This window comes from Hirsutella rhossiliensis (genome assembly GCF_020360975.1).
Source record: "Hirsutella rhossiliensis strain HR02 chromosome Unknown scaffold00003, whole genome shotgun sequence".
NCBI classification, from domain to species: Eukaryota; Fungi; Ascomycota; class Sordariomycetes; order Hypocreales; family Ophiocordycipitaceae; genus Hirsutella; species Hirsutella rhossiliensis.
Window position 1 is genome coordinate 1277644 of NW_025408669.1, and position 23282 is coordinate 1300925.

The 23282-nt window shown below is 59.9% G+C and overlaps 8 protein-coding genes across 8 annotated transcripts; 4 read left to right on the forward strand and 4 right to left on the reverse strand.

The window, feature by feature from the left end:
• Positions 1-984: 984 nt before the first annotated feature.
• HRG_02916 (uncharacterized protein) lies at positions 985-1805 on the reverse strand (the record flags this gene model as incomplete). The annotated part of the gene is made up of 4 exons (XM_044861387.1): positions 985-1047; positions 1126-1243; positions 1417-1452; positions 1528-1805. The coding sequence occupies 4 exons, from the start codon at positions 1803-1805 to the stop codon at positions 985-987; spliced, it is 495 nt and encodes a 164-aa protein (XP_044722413.1).
• Positions 1806-2623: 818 nt separating this feature from the next.
• HRG_02917 (uncharacterized protein) lies at positions 2624-3818 on the reverse strand (the record flags this gene model as incomplete). Its single annotated transcript, XM_044861388.1, has 2 exons — positions 2624-2894; positions 3049-3818. 2 exons carry the CDS (start codon positions 3816-3818, stop codon positions 2624-2626), a joined length of 1041 nt encoding a protein of 346 aa, XP_044722414.1.
• Positions 3819-4778: 960 nt separating this feature from the next.
• On the forward strand, positions 4779-6335 carry HRG_02918 (alpha beta hydrolase fold family; the record flags this gene model as incomplete). The annotated part of the gene is made up of 1 exon (XM_044861389.1): positions 4779-6335. One exon carries the CDS (start codon positions 4779-4781, stop codon positions 6333-6335), a length of 1557 nt encoding a protein of 518 aa, XP_044722415.1.
• A 151-nt stretch (positions 6336-6486) lies between these two features.
• On the reverse strand, positions 6487-7109 carry HRG_02919 (cupin domain-containing protein; the record flags this gene model as incomplete). Its single annotated transcript, XM_044861390.1, has 3 exons — positions 6487-6722; positions 6823-6876; positions 6941-7109. The coding sequence occupies 3 exons, from the start codon at positions 7107-7109 to the stop codon at positions 6487-6489; spliced, it is 459 nt and encodes a 152-aa protein (XP_044722416.1).
• Positions 7110-8881: 1772 nt separating this feature from the next.
• On the forward strand, positions 8882-10919 carry HRG_02920 (f-box domain-containing protein; the record flags this gene model as incomplete). Its single annotated transcript, XM_044861391.1, has 3 exons — positions 8882-9212; positions 9341-10726; positions 10798-10919. The coding sequence occupies 3 exons, from the start codon at positions 8882-8884 to the stop codon at positions 10917-10919; spliced, it is 1839 nt and encodes a 612-aa protein (XP_044722417.1).
• Positions 10920-12224: 1305 nt separating this feature from the next.
• Positions 12225-14160, forward strand: HRG_02921 (oxidoreductase molybdopterin binding domain-containing protein; the record flags this gene model as incomplete). The annotated part of the gene is made up of 3 exons (XM_044861392.1): positions 12225-12303; positions 12467-13891; positions 13988-14160. The coding sequence occupies 3 exons, from the start codon at positions 12225-12227 to the stop codon at positions 14158-14160; spliced, it is 1677 nt and encodes a 558-aa protein (XP_044722418.1).
• A 442-nt stretch (positions 14161-14602) lies between these two features.
• On the reverse strand, positions 14603-18215 carry HRG_02922 (proteasome/cyclosome repeat domain-containing protein; the record flags this gene model as incomplete). The annotated part of the gene is made up of 4 exons (XM_044861393.1): positions 14603-15028; positions 15093-16217; positions 16266-18006; positions 18076-18215. The coding sequence occupies 4 exons, from the start codon at positions 18213-18215 to the stop codon at positions 14603-14605; spliced, it is 3432 nt and encodes a 1143-aa protein (XP_044722419.1).
• Positions 18216-19778: 1563 nt separating this feature from the next.
• Positions 19779-22540, forward strand: HRG_02923 (mRNA capping enzyme, beta chain domain-containing protein; the record flags this gene model as incomplete). Its single annotated transcript, XM_044861394.1, has 5 exons — positions 19779-20279; positions 20355-21423; positions 21466-21740; positions 21803-22285; positions 22364-22540. The coding sequence occupies 5 exons, from the start codon at positions 19779-19781 to the stop codon at positions 22538-22540; spliced, it is 2505 nt and encodes an 834-aa protein (XP_044722420.1).
• Between the last annotated feature and the right edge of the window lie 742 nt (positions 22541-23282).

Genomic DNA, 23282 nt, shown 5'->3' on the forward strand with positions numbered 1-23282 from the left:
CGGGATGTCGTTGGGAAACACGGGGACGTGCTGGAGGATCCGCTGGCAGCGCCCCTGGCAGAGGCTGGATATGTATCATGATGATTTCTTGCTCCGTGGACTGGCTGAGACCGTTGGGCGACGCCGAGGGAGGAATGCCGACGGGGTTATCCACCCGGGGCTTGAAGTCAGGGAGATGCAGCATGGGGTCGGATCTAACCCCGGGAATAAGGGGCGGACGAGAGCCGGGCTTTGCAATCGTGGGCTTGTTGAGATGGTTGGATGGCCAGGTGGTGGCTGGCGGTACGTTTTAAGCCGCCCATGTCATTGCAGCTCAACCTCGGTCATCGAGACGTCAAGCTGGAAACGGCTTGAGAATGCCGACGGGGAAAGCGCCCGAGCTTGGCCACCAGGCTGGTACATCTTATCTAACCTCTCTACCTCTTCTCCCCCTTTCTTCTTTCATCATGTCCTTGTATGCATAAATGCTGACTTGATGCCTTGTTTATTCCCAATCGTGACCGGGTCTTGCTACTCAGGGACGGGTCCCAGACACGGCACGCCGCGGCTGTAAGCAGGGATCGGCAGCCTCTACAATCTACACCTTGCTGTGGAATGCGGACATGTACTGCAAAGACGGGCTGAGCGCCAAGGTCATCCCCTTCCGGCCTTGCCCCGTGCAGCCTAGCCGGCATGTCCGTAGATTCCGAATGTGACAAGCTCCATGATCCAGGTGAGAGCGTGAATATCTGCGTATGCGTAACCCCTGCCTAGCTCGTCGGATGGCCGGCGCACTTGCCGTCCAAGCTAGGCTGAGGTTGAGCATGCACCGCGGTGGCCGGCTCTGTGGCCATCTCGAAGGGGCCCATGGCATGTGCAGGCGCCGAGCCACCCGAGTCAGCCGGCAGCTCACGAGGGCCTGTCGGCCTGTGCTCCATCTCTGCGGGCGGCCCCCGATACCGCTGCTGCTGCGTTGCTGGCTCCGGGCTTGCTGAGACGATCCCGTCATTGCCAGCGGTTCCAGAACCACTGGGTGCCGTCGCTCCTTTCTTGCTCCTCAACCGGCGTCTGAACGTCCAAAGCACAACCGCAAGCACCAGAGCCAGCACCCCAAACGCGGTGCCGACAGCTATCGCCGCAACGTACCCCGGCCCGAGGGGAGCTGTCCCGGAGGCTGCCGCTATGGATTCCGCGGTCCATGTCGTGCTTACGACTACTACCGGGGTCAGTGTTGTTGTTGTTGCTGCTGTCGTGTGAGAAGAGTCTATAGGGGACGTGGATTCGGCAAGGGTGATTGTGCGCGTGGGCAGGGGGACAGATGCCCCGGCCCCGGGCCCTGGACCCTTGGCTGTACCGTGCTTCAGATCCTCGCGCCGCCATCGAACCTCAAAGGCGGGCGCAGAGAGAATGGTGTTCGCGAAGACGGTCGTTGCATACCGTTGATCCTTGTCTGGGGCATTGCAGTCGTAATCTCTGCGATCCGTGTCAGCGGCGACAAAAGTCTACCCCGTCCTGTGCGCTCAAACAAAGGCTGGCCTGCTGCCTTACTCTGGTATGCATCTGACTGCAGTCTCGCCGTCTCGAAGCGGCCATCCGTCACTCGGCCCGACTGTCTGCGTGCAATGCGCCATGTATCCAACAAAGCACACCCCGGGCGAGTAGAAGCCATTACGGGTCCAGAGGTCGACGCCGCCCGGTATTCGACACTCTGCGAAATCGGCGGCCATGATGGGCTCTTGACATGGAACCGCGCGGTCCGTCATTCGCATGTACGGAACCGCCTTGCCGGCACTGGAGAGGGTGCTGACGCCCATGCTATCGAGCATGTGCTTGTCTCAACTGAGGTCGTCGCTGATATGTGGCCCCGCGCCAATGGAGCGGATATGCCTGGAGGATGCGAGACGAGACGCGAGAGATATCCTCGCTGGCGGTATAATGATCAAGGCCACTAGAACAAATGAGAATCTGGCGGGATATCCGGTTGAAGACGGCGGCGGATTTGACAACGAGGGCTATCAAGGCCTGGGGGCACAAAGAGGCATACCGAGTCGGATGATTGTTTGCTGGCCTGGCAAAGACCGCTCCAGGCTGCGCCAACTACCTTGGATCCGGCGGCACCTTCACATGGAGAGAATGCACTGGCGAAGCAAAGGATGCAAGATTCTTTTCGCCAATCGGAGTCTTGCCTTGAACGAGCAAGGAAAACGACAAGAAGCAATCACTCCTCCGGCGTCCGGCAGCTTGACGCGAGCGAGGGCGCATCGTGGGACAAAAGACGCGGCACGCCTGTGATGCGGTCTGCCGCTTTGTGCACTTCGTCACTCATCTTGGTTTGCTTCCCCTCGCCTCATTTCCTCACTCCTTGCACCCGTGTCGAGGGAGTCACATGGGGGAGGGCCGGGGCATAAAAAAGGCCATTCACGGCGCGAGCTCCACGTCTAGAAGAGACTCAATCTAGTACACGTATGCTAATCAGGTCCGCCCGCGCTCCGGACGATGGATAGTCACCAACATGTCTTGGTTCGTTCGAAGCTGGCGAAGCATTTGCTAGACTTGTGCTGGTTGTGTCCACTTGTCATGTCGAGTACAAGTAGTGGACAGAGAGGAAACGCATCGGCAGCCATCCCACGACGGCCGAGCAAGTCTAGTCGATGTCGTCGGGGTAGTTCCCAGCGCCGGCCTTGGCGTACCGCGGCAAGGGCTGCCCTTCCAGGGTGCGTATCTCATTGTGCTGGCTGAAGGCCTTTTCTCCGATGAAGGTTCCGGGGGCAGCCTCGGCCACCCGTTCTGCCGCACCCTCTTTGAGGGTTCCGTCTTCGTTGACGTCCTCCTTGAGATAGAGGGTAAAGAGGATGACGAGATAAACCTCGCCCGTATCCTTGTTTCGAAGGACATATCTAAGCTGATGTGAGCGCCTGCAAGCAGGGATTCCCTGAAGTGGTTAAAATAAGACTCTAAAGAAAGGGGTTGAATTTCGGGGGACATTGGCTCCTCCCAACTAGTTTTCACTGCAGCGGCATTCTCGCAAGGACCGTCCGGGCGAAAGAAAAAGGCGAGTTTTGCACTCACCTCAAACCCTGGCCGTCCCAGTACTTGACGATGGGAAGTTGAAATCCCGGCAGCCTGAGGGCCAAGTTGGCAAAGTCGAGATATGGGTTGAAGAAGTCGAGGCCATAGGTCTGGCCATATTGAAACACCCACTTGGCCTTGTTTGCGTCTCGCAACGCCCACTTCATGCGGCCCTTGCTGTCACGAGGCATGCCAATGGAGCTCCGGGAGCGAGAGCCCTGCTCGTCCCCTCCCTCGTTGAAGCACAGGCCCCCCTTGGTTTCATTGCATTCGCCGGGGCCGACATGAAGGACGTTGAAGGAGCTAAGGGCCGGGCCGTAGAGGTAGGGCTTGTCGGCGTAGGCGTCGCCATCGAGGCCGGGATCGATCCACCACTTGACGATGCTCATGGCGGTGCTGAAGCCGGGTGGCAGCTTGTCGCGAATAGGGCGGTCGAAGTCGTTGCCAAACTGCAGGTCGGTGCCCTTGATGCCACTGCATCTCGCGTCCGAGCCGGCGGACTGACGTGACGAAGGCTTGTGCGGGGTGAATCGGAGGGAAATGCTGTACTGGTCCTTGTTGTAGGCATGGGGCTTTGTCGAGAAGTAGCTAGACGTGGAAGGGGATCCGCGGGGCAGGCCCTGGTAGTTGCGTATCCTGACGTTGAGCTCGATGTCGGCGGCGGGGCTTTGGATCTGCAGCGGGTGCGGCTTGTTGACGGGCACCTCTTCGTGGGTGTCCTCGTCGTAGCCGGGGCCCGCCGTGATGCGGAGGATATACTTGTCCGCCATGGCGGGGGATTGTCGTCGTCGTCGAGGGTGAGCTCGTGACGATATCAGGTCTTGGTTGGCGAGGGCGAGTTGAGTCGGGTGCGTAACAAGACGAGTCTGGGGTGCAAGGAGGAGAGAGTTGATTGATTAAGAGGCGGAACAAACGGGAGCACACAGTCCATGAGCAGGAACGACACTTTGCAGGATGATGCGCTCTCCTTTGTTAGTTGGCGAGGCCGTTTCATGACGCAGCGACTTTGAGGGTGGGCGCAGTTGCCCCTTCCGTGTTCCGGACGCACGCTTGCGGGCGGCCAACCTTGTCTACTAAGAATCTGTGCACGCACGGCCTACGCATCAACACGTGCCTGATGCCTTTTGTGTGTCAGGAAGAGTAGTGAGGTTTGGCGAACGCCTAGGCTCCCCACACTTCGCCGCGGTGGCGGCTGCATGTCATTGCAGGTTTTCCGAGCCGAGGTCGTGGTGGCGAGGACGAAAGCACGAGGCGCGAGGCACGCACGAGCACGACGTAGCCGACCGGTCAGTGGCAGCCTGGGCGCACATTGCCAGCCGCTCTCTCGTTCTGTGTGTGTGTTTGTGTGTTCAATGCCTGTCGCGTCTGAAAAGGCAAGAGGGCCTCCAGGTTGGAAAGATGGAAAGACACATGCCCAGGCGAGGATTCTCGATCGAAGCGACGTACCGACGCAGGTACTTATTACGGTCTGCACTTTGCAGGTACAACCGCAACGCCCTGGAACAATCAGCCCGGAATTTGCGACTTCAACCCTTTTGACCCAACAAAACAGCATGAATTGGCGAGCCAGATCTACTGCATCCAACAGCTTCTCAAACCCGCCAACCCGTTAATTAGACTGTCCCGTAGCCATCAGTACAATGTTTCTTCCCTAGACAAGCCCGTATCTTTCAACGCCGCAGCCACCACCACACCCCCCCGACTCCCCAGACTCCCCAGGCCCCCAGACGATGATTGGCACATCCCTTGGCGAATGGATCCTGATTCGCCTCACCATCCTCCTCTTCCGTTACACTCCGCTGCTCTACGTCGCCCTTCTTGCCGCCCTCTGCCTCGGGCATGGCGTCATCCCATGGAATAGCACCGCTGCCAGGACCTTGTGCGCCTTGCTTGCCTCCGAGGCGCTCTTCTATGCCTTTGTCTGGATCCCCTATACGCGGAGGCTGCGCCAACCGGCCTCACATCCCGCGCCTCTATCGCCCTCGGCCCGAAGCGACCTCTTTCGTCGATGCATGGCCAATGTCGCCAACCCCGAGAGCTATCTGCGAGGCTGGTTCTTGGGAGCCGACATCGACGACATCGGCCACCAAAATGTGCGCGAATTCCTTCTCTGGGCCTTCTTCGACATGAGCGAGGCGGATGCGCTTATTAGTCCGCATCGCGAAGCCATCTCGGCCGAGCTCGATGACTACGTCGCCATTGCCGAAGCGCGCCTGGGCCGCCCTCTTGGTCCGGGCCGCGGGTCGGCCCAATCCCTGCGCCTCACATTGGACCGCATCGACACGGCATACCGCAGCCTGGCCTGGTACGTGGTCATCCTCGCCGTTGACCACGCGTCCCACGTGGCCATGTCCTGGCACGGCTTTCGCTACTACGCCAGGGCGCCCGCTGCAGCTGCCAATACCTTTCCACCCAGGCCCTTGGAGCTCTTGGCGCGCCGCCGGTCGCCCGCGCCGGGCCTGGGCTACTGGTATCATCCCCATCAATCAGGCCAAGACGACCTCCCTGTTCTCTTCTTCCACGGCATTGGCATCGGCCTCTGGACGTATGTGCGCTTCCTCACCGACCTGCGTGCGGCCAGCAAGCCAGGGGCCAATGGTCGTGGCCGCGGCGTCATCGCCGTCGAGATTCTTTCCGTCTCGTTCCGCCTCACGCCTCCTGTGCTCGGCAAGGCAGATTTCTTGCAGGAAATGGCGAGCATCCTGGATCATCACAGCGGGTGGGACAAGTTCACGATGGTGTCGCATTCGTACGGCTCAGTCCCGAGCACCCACGTCCTTCTCTCTCCGACGCTGGGCCCTCGAGTCCCGTCGGTGGTCCTTGTCGATCCTGTCACAGTCATGCTTCACATGCCCGGCGTGGCTTACAACTTCACGCGAAGGCGTCCCAGGCAAGCCAACGAATGGCAACTGTGGTATTTTGCCAGTACCGATCCCGGGGTTGCCCACTGTCTCGGGCGACATTTCTTTTGGCGCGAGAACATTATCTGGAAAGAAGACTTGCTCTCATGTGGCGGCAAGGACTCGGTGGCCAGGAAAGCCGTCGTCTTCTTGGCGGGCAGGGACTTGATTGTGGATGCGGCAGCGGTTGCGCAATACCTTGGAGAGGAACAGGCGACAAGTTCCGAGAATGGCAGAGTCGGGGCAGTCCACCACAAGAACAGTCATGGTCGAACTGGTAAGGTGGACGTGATTGTGTCCCCCAATCTCGACCACGCACAGATATTCGACAGAAGGCTCGACCACAGACGACTGATTGAAATAGTAGGGCGTCACTGCAGGGGGTGAAGCCGGGCACTCTTCTTCTCATAGCCAACGACTGACACCGCAAAAAAACCGGTTGCGACTCTACCCGGTGGAAGCCGTGCTGCATTCGCGTCTTCATCCATCTGCCGGCCCCCTCCATTCCGTGTTCCGCACTCGATCCTCGAGGCCAGTTTCATGCCGACACCTCATTGCCACCCCAGTCAGCAAGAATAGCACCAACCGGGTGCGGGCCGCTCTGGAAGACGATCCAGACGGCATCGGTGTCCGTGTCGTTTTGCACCCGATGCTCCGTCCATGCGGGGATCCATGCAAAGTCCCCCTGGCTGAGCTCGTACCGCTGAATGTCGGCCTCGACGCCTTCCTTGACCATGAAGATGCCAGTGCCGGAGGTGGCGTATATGATTGCATCTACGTGTAGACGACACAAGGGTGTCAGCAGGTCGGCACTTGACAGGTCCTCGAGGACAGCCGGTGGAGGCTGGAGAAGCCGTTGAACCGCAATACACACCTTGCTCACTGTTGTGACGCACCGGGGACGAAGAACGCGGACGGATGGTCAAAACTGGGCCCAACTGTTACCAAGAGGCACCGGATAAGGAAACAATTGCCATGGGGGAGAGCCGGACCAGAAGCGCACATCTTGTCGCACTTGTCAATCACGGCACTCCGGGTAACTACGGGGCCGTCAAGGGTAGAGGCAGCAGCGGGCCGCAGCTGGTCGGCCCTCATGACCTGAGCCGAGGCGGGCATGATCATGGGCAGGATCTCCGAGATGAGCGGCAGAAGGGACGCCATGGCAGGCCACAAGGACAGTCGACACTCTGTACTGCAGGCCCTGAGGTGTCTTTGTTGATGGCGGCCAACGGGGGGATAGAAGAAAAATAGAGGGTGCACGGATGGGCGCGGCATGTAACTACTGTGCAGTCGGATGCATACAACCACTTGATGACGTTGAGAGTCTTCCATTCGCACTCTTGTCCCTCCTTTGCCTAAGATGGAGCATGAACCAATCAACCTAAGGTTAGAAATCTCTGCAGTGCCATCCATACACTAGTGGCCGCGACCGACCTAGCTTGGCTCTTCCCGCGTCACTTACACCGACGTAAGTTTTCATGAGGTGCACAGCTGCAAGAGCACCGTGAAGCGTTGGAGAGGGCCCATCACGACAGGGAAGCCAAGATGGCCGCTCCTCAGACCGCCAGATCGGGGATTTGGAGTATATCCTACTCCTGCATGGCATACATGGCCATCCACTATGGGCCTCTTGTCCATGGCGAGCGTCGGCCTGTCACGACGGAATCGTGGGTATGTACAGAGGGCTCTGCTCTATTACATGTTTGCCCACAGACGTGGCCGTAGTGGGCAGGTCGTAGCCGTCAACTATGCATGCGTATGCGTCGGCCGCGCACCCTTTCCCGCCTCAATGCGCGGTGCGTCGTTGCGGACGGCGGGCCAAGGCTTTCTGACAGACAGAACGTGCGTAACATCCATACGTGCATGCATCGATCGGTCCAGGTGGGAGCGGACTGCCAGGGAGGGGCGGTGTTGAGGGAGTATGAAGGAATTTTGAAACCTCGGGTTCCGTGGTCTCTTGTCGTGCACCGGACAGATGCCGAGGGCTCAAGTGCCCATGGCATCGCGATGGAACGTCGGTGGCGCCGCAATGAACTTCGTTTCGGTTGGGAATGAGGGCCAACGCAGAGTTGCCGCCTTATCAAGGCAATGACGTCGCTTGCTGGCTGCCAATGGCGATCCTCTTCTTCTGCTCTCCTACCGGAGACGACGCGTGCGAGTTTAACCATCGCCTAGGCTCCTAGCCACCTTTGCGGTGAAGCCCACTGGACAGCGACCATTCACGAAACTCGGACCCCGTCGCTCGCACACGCGCAAGGCGATGCCCAGCGCTGTCTGCCCTGCAGTCACCGTGCCCGCACAAGGCCGTCGGTTTGCGGGCCACAAAAGGTTCCTTGGCCGACTGGATCCGGAGACGCGGAGACTGGGCAACAGAGAGAGTGAGAGGGCGCATCTCTTGCTCGCCTGTTTGTGCCAGTTGAGTGCAGCCGAGGACGCACAGCCGGCTACATGGACTTGTGTGTGCGCGTGCAATTTGTTGGGATGCCGCTGCAAAAAGCCCGAGCATGCCCAAAGTTCCTCGGCAAGTCGCAGAAAGGTGAGGCAGACACAGAGAGTCCCCCACAAACCCGACCGGGGCAGAAGAAACATTAGCCCGAGGAAAACGGACCGACGGCCCGGCCTGTCTCGCTCAGCTCTGCAAATGCCCCGCGTTTCGTATCTACAGAATGTACCTACAATCCCGGTCCAAGGCATCAGGGAGGCGCCACCTGCTGTAAATAAAGTCGTCTTGAACAGCTCGCATCCTCACCTCCTGTTTGCAGCTCCAGCAGGGCGGCAGAGAGTGCGACTGCGACTGCGTCGTGCATCGGCCTGCAGCTTGCCCTGCATCAATTCTCGAAGCGAATCCCGCCAATAGCCTGTACCTAGGACTTGTACACGGAATTCGCCCTCCCTGCCTCGTCATCGACTTGAACCGCAATGCAAACAGCGTCATGGCTGCTGCCACGCCCGCCACCGCCGGGCCGCGCTCTGACTCTACTTCTCCCTGCCCAGCCTCCTCCTCGTCGCCCTCATCCGCTCCACGCCCGTCGCCGCCTCCTAAGCAGGTTCAAGACCGGCTGCCCATTATCCCCACGTCAGCAACCACTTCGCCCGCCAACTACGGCCGCATCAACGCGGAAAACGAGAACAACCTGAGTCTGCTACAGAGCCTTCCCGACCACCGCGTCAAGCACCAGCGCATTGCCATGTTGCCGCCACCCATCATGTCTGGCGAATCCGCCTTCGCCGGCACTGCCACACGGCCGCTGGATGCACTGCAGGGTAATTGCCTCGTCATCTTGACGTTGCCCCTTCAGCAATCAATCAAGCCTCTCCCCTCCCTGAATTGCGACGACTTGTCCGAGTCAAGCTTGTATGGCCCAGATTGGCAGCTAACCAGCCGGTTTCAGAGGAGTTTGCCTCGCGGCACAAGCGAATCCAACTCGAGAAATCACGGCTGCCGAGCCGTTCCTCACCAAGAGCCACCCCCTTGACGGCCTTGCCGCCCGAACTTATCGACCATATCCTTTCGCACCTTTCCGCTCGCGACCTTGTCACCCTCTCAGCGACGAGCCGCGTGACGCGCAAACACGCCATTTCCGACTTTCACTGGCAACGTTGTGTTCAAGACAACGTCCCCGGCCAAGTCGTTACAAAGGCCGGCCCCTGTGCCACTTACCGACAGCTTTACGTCGCCCATGACTTGTTCTGGTTTCTGCCCAGGTATAAAATCTGGTTCTGCGACCGGGAATTGATGGGCAAGTTAGTCCTGGTGCGCTTCGACCAGCGACGAGGCTGCATCGAGGGCTACCAGCTCCTGGCGGTTAGCAATCGTACCACCTTTGAGCACTGGCCTGCCGATCCGCAGGTCATTGTTCACGGATTCGAGCCGCAGGTCAAGTTGCATCTTGACAAGCCGGTCCTGCAGTTCCGTGTCCGAGACAGGCAGGACCACGGGGGGGTTCCATCAAGACCCGGTGCTAACCGCTTTGCCGACGAGGTGTCCATGGAGCTTGACGACCCCAGTGGAGCCATGTTCAGCAACTTCCTACTGACCCGGGCGCTGGACCCCGAAACCGCCGATGGGAGGCTCAGCGCCGGCTATCCGTACGACAACGTCTGGCCCCCGCCTGCGGTCCCGGCCCGCCACCACGTGTCCGGGACCCGGTCCCGCCAAGACGTCATGGACCTGTCACCCGACAATCGGCCTTGGTCCAGGGCAGAGGTGTCTGACCAAACCTTCAGCATTCGTCACTGGATGGAGATGATGGGCACTCCGGCGCCACGGGGTCTCATGGGGCAGGCGGGGGCCAGGGTCATCACAGGGCTGAGAAACGTGGATGCCGACGCTTTGGGGCGCCCGGGCTCGACACGGGTCCACATTGGGGAAGAGATCATCACCTACTCGACGCTGGATCCCGTTCTCTACACACCGACGCCCACCAAGCCCTGGCGGGGCATCTGGGTCGGTGACTATAGCGGCCACGGCTGCGAGTTCCTGCTCATTCATCAGCCGGACGACTCGCCCGCGACGGACGCCGAGCTCGGCTTGGTCCGCGGGGAGCAGGAGACGGATGCAGCGTGGCAGCAGAGGAAGCTGGACGCGCGCATCCACCGGGGCCGTCTCGAAGCCATAAAGTTGACGGGCGATCCCAACGTGCCACGCGGCGAGTACACGTTTGTGGCCGACGACCTGGGCCCGGGCGGCTACGTCGGCGTGGCCACGGATGCGCCCTTTGTCGGGGCCAGAGTTGTCCGCAGCAAAGGACACGTCGCGGCGACGGGTTTCGTCGATGGTGAGTTTCTCGACAGGACTCATGTTGGGTCTCCTGGGACGATTCCGTGACTGACCCTGTTGCCTGTCTAGACAAGTACATTGAGAGTCAGCTTCTACTCATTTCCCCCAACCGGCTAGCGCAGTACTGGGTCGGCTTTGGGCACATTAGCTTTTTCGAGCGGGTCCAGATGGACGAGTTCATGGCGCCGTGAGCGACGACGGCACGTGTGTGGAGATTGTTGCCAGTGGTTGATGAGCGGGTAGACGAGATGCATGGGGAGCAAGAACTCGCACTTGTCCCTCGGCATGGCACCGCCTCGAATCCTTTATCCCGGCATGCATGAGGCTGCAGTCTCGGCTACCGACGGCAGGGCTGAGACCAGTTTCGCCGAGCACTGTACGAGGAATTGCGTCGGAACTGTACTTGTGCGCGAGTCCAACTCGAGTGGTGATGCCAAGGGAAGGTTTGCTGGAAAGATTCTGACGGTTCCAGCGGATCTCATGAGAATCGTTGATGACAACTTGTGCTTTGAATCTCGCTCCCCAAGGTACTACCTACCTACCGTACCTACCTACCTCTAGGTATTGTGTTGGGGTGTACGTACCTGCGTACAGTACATGGTGGCGTTGGGGTTGAAGACACCTTCTGTGCGTTCGTCATGCGCACTCACACTCAGCCCAACGTCTTGCCCAGCCCAGTCTCCACCCGCGCGTCGCATTGGCCAGTCAGGTGACGCTCACGAGACTAGAAACCCGCTGCCGACAGTCCTGCCTGCCCCCCCGGCAACAGCATCAAAGTTGCGAGGAGCGGCATGGCGTCGACACTTCATGTGTCTTCTTTTCCTTCTCTCCTTGACTCGCGGCTGATGGGGCTCGTCCTCGACTTGGAGCCTTCTCATTCGGTAAGTATTTATGGAACCGCCTTTTACTGATAGTGATGATGCACTCACGACTGTCATTCGCTCGCTCCCTTTTGCTCTCCACTGTTTGCATCTCGCCTCTGGCCTCGCGATATCTTGCTCCCGCATTGTCGGTAGGCTCATGGAGACGAAACTGATATCTTTTCCCGTCTAGTCGACCCGCACCGTCCATTTCTCAGCCCATCCACTCATTGGTCAATTGCCGTTCTGGCCAGGCTGCACCACCCAACACTCACAAGTACAACAACTCATCCAGTGCCGAGCCGGCATCCAACAACGCCTTTATGAAGGCCAACTTCTTCCGTCCGCTTACGTACTCTTGATCCCAGCATCCGCCTTATTCAGTTCATAGACTACGGACTGGCCGTCTCCCATCCCGGCCTCTCGGCCCCTGCTGTTACTCTTATATTCTCTCGAATCCTCCCGGCAGGGTGCTCCTCTTCGTCTCTTTCGGCTTCGACGGGCCATGAACCCCCGACACGTGAGCAGCCTCGCTCACCGATTGTCCCTGATCTCGAGGCATGGCTCCTCAACCTTTGTACTGCCATCAAGGGCGGCGGCAACGGTAAAACGGCCGCATCGCCATTCCCAGCCACAATGTCGTTTCTTCAAACTTTCCATCCCGATCCCGAGTTCCGCCAGCAGCCCCGATCTAAGCCGGCTGAAGCTCTCCGCAGTCAATGACACCCGCTCCTCGGCATCCAAACAGGCATCTTCATCGCGTCGTCTCGCCACGCTCGTAGCTACCTTCGGCTTTTTGACTTTAGCAGCCTTCTTGTCCTCGCCCGCGTCTCTACATGCCTCCTTCGTCGTTGACACGCCCTCGTCCTCAACCTCAGCATCGAGTGCTGCAAGCGCCACTGCGACCACACACGTCACTACCGACACCCGTGACCCTGGCCCTCCACGCTTTCGCATCCAAGAGGTCCGAAAACACGGCCCTGACTCGGAAAACCCCTGGATCATCCACGGCGACAAGGTCTACGACATCACAGACTGGGTTTCTGCCCACCCTGGCGGTCAAGTCATCCTCCGGGCCGCCGGCGGATCTATCGAACCCTACTGGGACATCTTCTCCATCCACAAGAACCAGTATGTCTACGACATTCTGTCACAGTACTTCATCGGCTATGTTGATCAGGCCGACCTGGTCGATGGCAAGCCAGCCCAAGAGCAAATCGAGGATCCTTTCGCAGACGATCCACAAAGACACCCCTCGCTCATCACCAAGACTTCCAAGCCCTGCAATGCCGAGACGCCTGGCGACGCCCTGAGCGATCGCTTCCTCACTCCAAACGAGCTCTTCTACGTGCGCAATCACATGTGGGTTCCCAAAGTGGACCAAGCCGCCTCGGACGCCCACATCCTTACAGTCGAGCTCCTCGATGGCACCGTCAAGCAATACACCCTCCAAGATCTCAAGGCGAGGTTCCCGAGCCGCAAAATCACTGCCGCTTTGCAGTGCTCGGGTAACCGGAGAAAACACATGGGCCAAGGCTCTGGTCGTCTCGCTAACGGTCTCCAGTGGACCGCCGGTGCAATCTCCAATGCATCTTGGGAGGGCGTACTCCTCTCAGATGTCCTCGCCGATGCCGGCTTCGATATTGGCGAGGGCCTCAGGGGCTCGAGCGCGACTAAGCACGTCCATTTCTCCGGGATGGAAGCTTACGGCGCCTCCATCCCCCTCAAGAAGGCCATTGACCCCCAAGGTGACGTTTTACTCGCTTATTCCATGAATGACACGCCATTGCCTCCGGACCACGGATTTCCCTTGCGTGCTATTGTTCCTGGCCACGTGGCAGCACGGTCTGTCAAGTGGCTTAGCCAAATCACGTTGAGCGACGAAGAGAGTACGAGCCAATGGCAACGGCGGGACTACAAATGCTTTGGTCCCAACGAGACCAAGGTCGACTGGGACGCGGCTCCTGCCATCCAGGAAATGCCTGTCCAAAGCGCCATCACAGGGTTGAAGATGAGAGGATGGACGACCAAGACGGGGACGGAGTGCGCTGAAGGCGACTCGCGGAATGCAAAGGAAGCAGCCCAGATGGTGTCCCTGAGCGGCTACGCATTTTCAGGTGGCGGTCGCTCCATCGTCCGTGTCGACCTATCCCTCGACGGCGGCCGCTCCTGGACTCAGGCTCAACTCCTGCCTGACTGTGCCAGTGAGGACGAATCTCCGTCGCCGTGTCAGGGACACGGGACGTGGACCTGGAAACGGTGGCGACATGACGGCACAATCCCGCTCGGCGCCTTCCGGGAGCGCAAGCAACACAAAGAATATCCGGCTGACGCCAAGTCTGAGGCGGCGACAGAAGAAGAAGAAAACGATAGCGACGCCAACCGTCGATGCACAACAGTCTTGGTCAAGGCAACCGACGATGCATACAATACCCAGCCAGAGAGCCACGCCGCCACCTGGAACTTGCGAGGGAACCTGGCCACCGCCTGGCACCGCATCCAGATATGCGTCGACTGCGGCGCGTTCGCCACCAAGGCCGCCCGAGATGCAGAGGCCAAGCCAGATGCCTGACAGTGGGCACCAAGGGAAGCGGCGGCGGCCCGCGGCGAGATGCAGGGCTGTATATAATAATACCTTGGGCGAGAGACGGTGTCGTCTCCACACGATGTTGCTAAGACCTGTGCCAGCTTGGGGCTTCTACTTCAACAGATACCCAGCAGGGGTCGTCGCCACAAGCCATATTACATGTATCTTAATACGTACAGTACTGGTACAACAGTCAAGTCCTCGCTTCTTGGGACGCCTTCCCCAGCGTCTGAGATACAGTACAGATGCATACAAGAGTTTTGCCGCTCCCTTCGACCGTTGCGGGCCCCATTGTATTTGTACGCTTGATGTCGGTTCATGCATGACAGACAGTGCCTTGTCCGGTCGCCATGCTGATGTTACCACCGGCACCAGGCACGAAGCACATGCGCGACTCCACCAACTTCGACGACGCATCAGTGCCCCCCTACTCGTCACCCTCTCCTTCCGAGAAGTAGTCGAACTCTCCCGGCACCTGGGCCTCTTCGTCGCCCTCGCCGTCCTCGTCCACGGCCGTCAGCACTCCCGCGGCGGCCGCGGCGCCCGAGCCCATGGCGCCCGAACCGGCATTGCCGGCCGGGGTCTGGGGATCGGCCATGCCAAAGGGCGAGCGACCTTGGCTACGCAGCAGCTGGTCCATGACGGGATTGCCCGTGGACGCGCGTGCTGGATCCACGAGGCCTTCAAGCAGCGACCTGCCCGGCCCACTAGACCGGCCGCCACCGCCGCCTCGGCCGCTCTGCTGGCCGGCAACCGGCGCGCGCTCCGTCGTCACCTTCTTCAGCTTTTCCTCAATGAGCGACTTGGCCTCGTCAGGCTGGGTGTCATCCAGGAGGAGCGGGCCTCCAGTCGGCTGCGAAGACGTTAGCAATCATGGGAAATTAACAACGAGGGCTAACCGCGGGTTGGGACTCTACCTTTTTAACTGGCTGATATCGGCCGGCGGGAAAGCTGATAAACTTGAGCTGGCCAGGCAGGACTCGGCTCATGTTCTCCATGTCGTAGCCAATCTTCTCTTTCTCTGGCTTCTTCTTGGAGTCGCTCGGCGTGGTCGCATCCTTCTCCTCTGCGTCCTTTTTGTCTTTGGAATCGTCCCTTTTCTTGTCGTCGTCTACCTCCATCTTTTCGCCACTCTTGGCCGGCGCCACGTCAATATCCATGCTCTCTCGCCGCTGAGCCCGCTCCTTCTTCTGGGCCCTGCGCTTGGCCTGAGCGGTCGTGGACAAGATGGCTGTGGCAATCAAGGCGGGACCCTCCTCTGTCTTGACTTCCTGCTCTGGAGGGTAGTCAAACAGGCTCTGCCTCGTGGCGCAGTGAAACTTGAAGTCAGGCATCTCCAGATCGTGGTCGAGACCGATCATGGCCGTGGGGGAGAAGCTGAGGGACAAGAAGTGGGTAAAGGGGAACCAGTACCAGTACTGGGTGAAGACGGCCATGCCAACGATGCCCGCCATGTTGAGGTTCCCCGTCTGGGTCTGGAGCCCGATTGTGCAGTTGCGGCCGCCTGCGTCAATGATTCCGAGGGCCAGGGCAGCACCAAACTTGGTCATGGCGTCCTCGTGGCGGTCGCCAACCACTTTCTTGAGGGTCTTGCGGATCGATGAAACTTTGGGGTTCATCACCTCGTTTTGCTGCACCATGATCATGGCCAAGGAGATGAGAGCGCCCTGTCGAACAAAGTCGGTGGGATCCTTCATCATCGGCTCCAGCAGGTCAATCGCCTCGTCGAGCCCCGTGCCGGCGCACGAGATACCCAGGGCCATGGCGGAGCCGTACCGGACGTGCGGGTTGTAGGACTCGGACAGCAGCTCGACCATGCGCGGGACACTCCCCGGCTTGCGGAACAGGATGAAGCCCAAGCTCATGACGGCGATGCGCCGGACGTCGTCGTTGACATCGCTGACGGCGGTGTGGAGGAGCTTCCGAATCGCCTTGTTGCTGCCGGTGCCGCAGTACGCCAGGGCTACTGTCATGATGCCGCCGTAGCGCAGTGTCGGGTCGGGATCGTTCAAGAGGCCCTCGATCAGGACGTCGGCGCCCTCCTGGCGGCCGTACATGATGAGCGCCATGCCAATGGCGACGCCACGAACAATCTTCTCGTGCGTCGTCTCATGCGCATACGTGATCATGTCCTCGAGAGCTTTGACATTGCCCGTGCCCAGCATGATGAGACCCATGGACAATCCGACGGCCTCGCCGTTGAGCGCTGAGTCCTGGAAGAGAATTTCCTTGAGCTTCTCAAAAATCTCGCCGTCTCCCGTCGCCATGCCGGCGATGCCCAGGCCAAGAGCGCCGCCGTGCTGGACAACCTCCTCTTCGGCCTGGCTGAACTGCGTCTTGAGATAGTCGAGGGCATCGGCTCCGTGGTTGGCATGGATGAGTCCGTAGGCGTAGAGAGCGCCGCCTTGGCTAAAGATGGAGCCGCTGCCGAGACCGCCCTGCCTGGGCAGATAGGGCTCGAGAAGCTTTCGAGACTGCGACAGGTTTCCGCGGTGGATGACGCCGAGGGCAGCCGTGGCGGTAAACTTGGACCAGTTGACAGCCTTGCCCAGCCACTCGAGGTTGTCACGGAAGAATTTGTCGTTGGTGGTGCCTTGGTTCATGAATGCGTTGCAAAAGGTGACGGCGGTATGGAAAATCGAGTTGCGGCCCTCGAGACTGTCGCGAACTTTGTTGAGGATGCTTAAATCGGTATGGTTGTTGCGGTAGAGGAATTCGAGATTCAGGCGGATCGTCTTGGAGCCGTTGAGGATCGATCGAATATTGCGATAGGCCTTGGCTACGTTCTCTGGCAACTCCTCCTCCGGTGCTTCCTGTTGGTCCCCGAGCAGCGCATCGATCTCCTTGGGCTTCACGTCATCCTCGTCAGCCCCCTCCTTTTCAGGCCGTTTGCCCGAGGGCAGAGAAGCTAGGACCCTGCCCAAGAACTCTTGGGTGCCATTGTCGTACAGGTCGAAGGCGATCTGGTACGCGTTGGCCAAAGAGGTGCGATCGCCGTTGCTGACGAGAGTCCGGAGCATGCGCGAGGCCTCGTCGTCTGAATTGAGATAAACCACACACCTTGCAATGGCGAAATAGTCGGGGTTGGGTATGTCGTTGAGCAAGTCGAGGACCAGGCGTAGAATCTGGGTGCGGAATCCGCGCTCTTGGACAATGTCCATGCAGATGCCCAGCGCATATTCCATGAGCTCCTTGGCAGGGCCCTGGAGGCCGTCCTGGGGCTTCGTCTTGGAGTGTTTCTCGTCCTCGCTCGCGCGCTTAATGACGCGGCGCAGGACCTCGAGATTCTTAGCCTCGACAGCGATGCCGACGACCTGTCGGTAGCGACCCTGCTTCAGGCAGCTCTCGAAGAGGCGCTCGACGACGCGCCGCAACGAAGCCTCGGTTGCCTGATCGGGCAGCTGGGCGATGGAGCTAGAGCGGGCTTGCTTGACAACGGGCTGGAAGGTGGCGTCGAGTATCGTGTTCTCGAGGGAGGCCCGGGACAGTAGCGACTTGGGAGGGAGGGTGGTGTGAGAAAAGGGAGTCGTAGGGGACATGACGGCGCCGTCGGACGCGTTGGAGAAGGTCGTGGTCAGCTCGGGCAGGTCGGCGTTGCTGGAGGCCTTGGGCTTGGCATGCTGGGCAGCAGTGACGGCGATGTACTGGTCAACACACTTGGAGATGATTGTCTCTTCGAACTCGCCGGGGGACTCGAGCTTGAAGAGGTCGCCCGCGGCGAGAGCGAAGACCATGCTATCATTGTAGGCCTGGAGGTGGTAGTAGACCTTGGCTAGGACCAGGGCTGCAAGCTGTCGCTCGGGGAAAGACTCATCCTCATAGAGAGCCTCGCTGAGGGGGGACAGAAGTTAGCAGGCACAAAGACGCCGAGTGAAAATAAGGGGATGTATGGAGACGTACAGCTGGCTGAGAGCGCCGGCGACCTCTGTCCAGACGGTGTCTATGTCGTCGTTGAGCGTCTGCAAGGCGAAGACCTTGAGCTCGGGTTCCTCGTCGGAGAGAAAGGCCAAAACGCCTATTGCCGACACCAGTCCAGGCATTGTGAGTGGCGCTGCAGGCGACGAAGGTTTTGCTTATTTTGAGAGACCAGCCGAGAAAGCCGGAATGTTTGGACGGCAGCAGGAAGCTTGCGAGAGCTGTTGTTCCTCGGCAGGTAGACGGGAATGGCGGACCGAGGACAGCGCGAAAAGGACGAGAGGTGGAAACTGTTGTACAGGGAGTGGCGGAGACGGCGCGCTTGGACGGTGGGAGCTGAACAAAGGCGGGATTGATGAGGTTGTGAGGCGAAGTGGATGGACGGGCAACCAAAGGCAAGGTGGTTTGTAGAGGGAAGCAGGCACCAAGGTGTCGCGCGTCAGGCAGGCAAAGCTGTCTTGCTCGGCGGTACGTACCGGGGCTGCCGGCAGACGGGCCCTGGGGACGTGCCTTATCCGTACTTTAGTAGGTAAGGTAATTACCTAGGTACCTAGGTAGGTAAGGCACGTACTGTACAGTATAGTACACGTATGGCGCAGTCACATGATCTTTCTCATCCTGGTCAACACCTGTGCGTCAGTCCTCGGTAATTCTTGGTCGAGAGCACGAGACGCGGCGTAACGAATTCATGCCTGCCGTGCGAGCAAGATCCGAGCAAAGAGGAGGACAGCCGGCCGCCGATATGCGCGAGCCCGTGAGAGTCGATGGAGGAGGATGCGTCTCAGTTCGACAGTCTTGGTTCAAAACCTCTGTCCGCTGCAGACGACAGCAAGACGACGATAATGTCGGATCGGCATGGAGAGAGAAGGAAGCATCTTGATTAAAAGTGCTACTGGTTCCGTCCCTCTCCAAACCCGTCAATGCGATAGTGCTTGACAGGTGCAACCGCCCGCCTCCCTCGTGCGCCGCGGGCAATGAGGGCGATGCTCCTCGCTTGATGCTCAGCAGCTCAGCGGCCGTGTGGCAAGCTGTGGTGATGCGATGACTCTCCATCATTATTCCTCCAGTCTGTAGCGGCGAGTCGCCGGGCGCGGATTTTTTTGGGGTTAGTTAGGGGATGCAGATGGACAGGCAGAGGAGGGACGCGGAAGGGGAAAAATAATCTAGGCCGTCTCGCTCCATCTGTCCTCAATGCCAAAACCCAGACCAAACTGATTAATCACCTGGAACACTGCTGGTCCTGCAATTGCGCAACTCGTGCACGCCACACCGTTTCCCTCCTACGAAGACGGCCTCTGCGACGCACCGCCCGGCGCCTCCGCTTGCCGCCTCTCCCACTGTCGTCTACGATGCCGCGCGTCTCGATGGCTGGCTAATCCGTCGACGCATCGTGGCCCGTCCTTTGTCGCGCTCCATCCCACCTCGCGAAAGCCTGCCTCTCCCTCGACCGCTGCGTAACCATGTCCGCTGGCGACTGCGCCATCACCATTGCCTTCCGAACGCCCTGATCGTGGCCTCGCATCGCCGACGTCTCGCCCTCCGTCTGCACACACCCGGCCGATCGAGGCTCGAAGCCCATTGTCGTCGGCAGCCGCCCGTGCGCCCCTTCAAGGGGGAAGGGGGGCTTGCACTTTGCGCATTCGCCGCGTGCCCGACGCAGACACACAAGGCGCATCGCAGACATCACCATGGATCTCCGCTCTGTCCTCAACACGGCGGATAATGGCGAGCGCCCGCCTCCCGCTCAAGCTCCGCCCACGCCGCAGCAGCAGCATCAGCCTCGCCCGACGCCGAGCCCTGCCACCCAGTACGGCTTTCGCGACTACCCTCAGCCGGCCCCCCATCCGTCGCCCGGCAAGCACATGAGCCAGGATTTTACTCATCACCCGCATCAGCTCCCAGGCGGTCCGTACCCGCCCTCGCCGTACCAAGGCCCTCGCCAGTACGCGGCCCGAGTCGCGCCGCCCCAGCAGCAGCAGCAGCAGCAGCAGCAGCAGCAACAGCAGCAACAACAGCAGCAACAACAACAGCAGCAGCAGCAGCAGCAACAGGCGGCAAACCCATTCCATGACGGGCGATCTCCCGGAGCCATAGTGATACCAGCTCAATCGCCCTATCGGCTGACGCCCACGCCGACGAGTGCCCAGGCAGGCAGCACGGCAGCCTATCCCTTCCCGCCCACGCACGAGGTAACGAGCCCTAGCCAGCGACACCAGTATCCACCGGGCCAGTACCAGCCGCAACAACAACAGCAACAACAACAGCAACATCAATTGCAACAAACACCACTCCACCACCACCACCAGCTGCAGCAAAACCAGCACCCGTCGCGCCATCAGCGCCGAGACAGTCACCCGCAACCCGCCGCCGCTGCCGCCCTTGGCCCGCCCGTCTACGCACACCAGCAACAGACACCCCCCCTCGGCACGCCGTCCTCACTTCCCTACCTCCACCAGCGGTCTCAGTCCGCGCACTCCACTCCCACCCCGACCCCGACCTCTGCCCAGAGCCAGCATCAGTTTGGCCCGCCGCAGGCTCACCCTCATGGCAGCCCCGTAGCCGCCCCCAAGCCGTCCCCCGCCGCCGCCGCCTCGCCTGAATTGGCCCGTCAGCTCTCCCAGCCACCCACGCCTCTCGGTCCGCCCCCGTCGGCCGCTCCCTGGCAGGCTTCCACTCCCGGTGCCTTTGCCCACCCCCCGAGCCCCCTCCAGCAGAGGACATCGTCGGCCGGCCACCAGCAACCATCGCCCAATCATCCGCCCCCTCTCCTCACCTCCTTCGCCGCCGGCCAACGCGTGCCGAGCGTCCACAGCACGTATGATTCACCCGCCTCCGACTCCCACGCCCGTCCCAGGTCGCGCCACGATCGTGAAAATAGCCTCTCCGTGAGCCCCAGGACGCGTGTGGCGTCCCTGGCGAGCAACACGGGCTCCGAGCCGGAGAGGAGGTCCGCCCCCGCCGCCCGGAGCATGACCGTCGACGTCGACACGGCCGTGACCCCGGCGAAACGGAAGCTCGAAGACCGCAGCATGAGCCCCGGGGAGCTCGAGCATAGAGAGGCTCGGCCGCCCCCTGCCGAGGCCAATGGCGGCTTCCACCAAGAGTCGGCGTCACCCGTAGCCGCCCGAAAGAAACGCGTGCCTCGCGCCCAACCGCCCATCTGGGCCCAGAGCGCCCAAATTTTGGGTCGCAAGATGCCCAGCCATGCAAATTTTGTCCTCCAGAAGCTGGTGCGCGCTCACCTCAATGGGAAGCCCGACCCCCCCCCCCGGACGGACCACTCCAGCCGTCATTCGTCGCCCGAGGCCGGTCGCGCCCAACCCAGCGGCCCAAGTACCAACAGTCAGAGTCACCAGACGCCCGCCGCCGAGCCAGGCCCGCGGGACATTCTGGGGCCCTGGGAGGCCAGCATCACGGGTGTCAAGCCGTACGAGGAAATGTCCAAGACAGTTGCCGACTTCATCTTCATTCATGTCGTTAACAACCCTGACCTCAAGGAGATTGTCAGCCGCGGCATCCAGTTTGAAATTGAGGCCAAGCTCGGAACCCTGATTGACAAGGATACAAACTGCCGAGTCGACAGACTCTTGGACTCGGAGTGCGTCTTGCGCGACACGGGCCGCATCGCCTTTCGGAGCAGCATGACCGAGGTCAGTCTCCCTTATTTCTTGTCGTGTGGGCGCTTCAGAAGCTGACATCGTCCTTCGTCAAGGTACATCACAAGGCTTTCAACGACTTTTTGAACCAAGCCGTCATCCAGACCGATCCGCGAGCGCCAAGCGGGGGCAGCAGAGTACAGGTCCACTACAAGCACCGACGAGAGATTGACCGATTTTTCGACCTCCCACCCGATCTGCAGAGCCACCTCCCCGGATGCATGCGGTCCCGACTTGGCTCCCGCAGTAGAAACGTCCGCGTGAGAGTGACGTACGACCAGAAGACGCGCGAGGTTCTCAATAAGATCATCAAGGCCCGCGTGGCCGACATTGACTTACACATGCCGTCTAGCATGATGGACTGCCGACTCAGCATCAACCTTGAAATGAACTGGGACGGCTCGGCCGAAGAGCTGGAGCAGCTGGCTGGCAACCAGACCGACAGGCAACCTGAACGCAGCAAGGATCGGCTGAGCTACACCCAAGGACATTACCAAGTTGATCTCACGCAGGTCACACAGACCATTTTCGGCCCAGGGGTGAGTGTTTTCTGATGAACTCTTCTGCTTGTGCTTTGTTCTGCGTGCGTTGACGGGCGCTTACCGAATCAACGACAGAACTCGCAACGGATCGACAAGGAACACGAGCTCGAAATCGAACTAGCTCCCGGCATCGTCCTCGACCAAGGCTCCAAGGCCATGAACGGGGCACCCCATCGGTATTCTGAGCTCATCGAGGGGTTGGTGGACAATGTGCGGGTGCTGGCCCGCAAGGCCAGGGAGTTTAACGGGTGAAGTATCTGCCGTCTGCGACCGGCCCAGGCGTTATGAAATGGACGAACGTGCAGGCGAAAGACAGTGCAATGTTTTTTCCGACTTGACAGCGAGTAGAGGTGGCGCGTTGTCGGCATGGTGGCTATGAACCGCGCGCAGCCCGGAGAAGATGGCCAAGGGCAGGATCGGCTATTGCCCTGGGCCCGGGAAATCGACATCATGGACTCACTTTCTCCCTTTCTATCCTTGGCTCTCTTGGCCCATGAAGCTTGGGCTGTAAACGGCTCGTTTTCGTCATGCCTCGGCTTCCATCCACCGCAAGATCTCTCGTATCCAGACTCGCTCGCTTGTCCCCTCGCCTTTTGGCTTTCTCCTCTCGCTTTCTTCTCGACGACTTTGGCATAAAGATCGTCTTGGTACACAGGATGCGTCTGTAACAGCCCGAGTCTCAGGCGTTTAGCGCTTGATCTTGGACATCACCTGTCATGGATCGGCGTGAACGACTGACTGGCAAGGCGTGATGAACACGAGTAGAGGCGAACATCGACCGATTAACGTCGGCAACCCGCGCCGGGACACGACAAGTAAGTCGAGTCGAGCCTGGCAGGGCGGGCGCGAGTCGACGTTGTGGGTGCCCACGAGTAATGAGACGAATGAAGGGCTACTTAGCATGACACGACTCGTCGACTAGGGAATCATGCCAAGGACTGGATCCGTTCTCAGGGCTAGCTATCGCCGTCAGACTTTAAACGCTCGTTGGCTT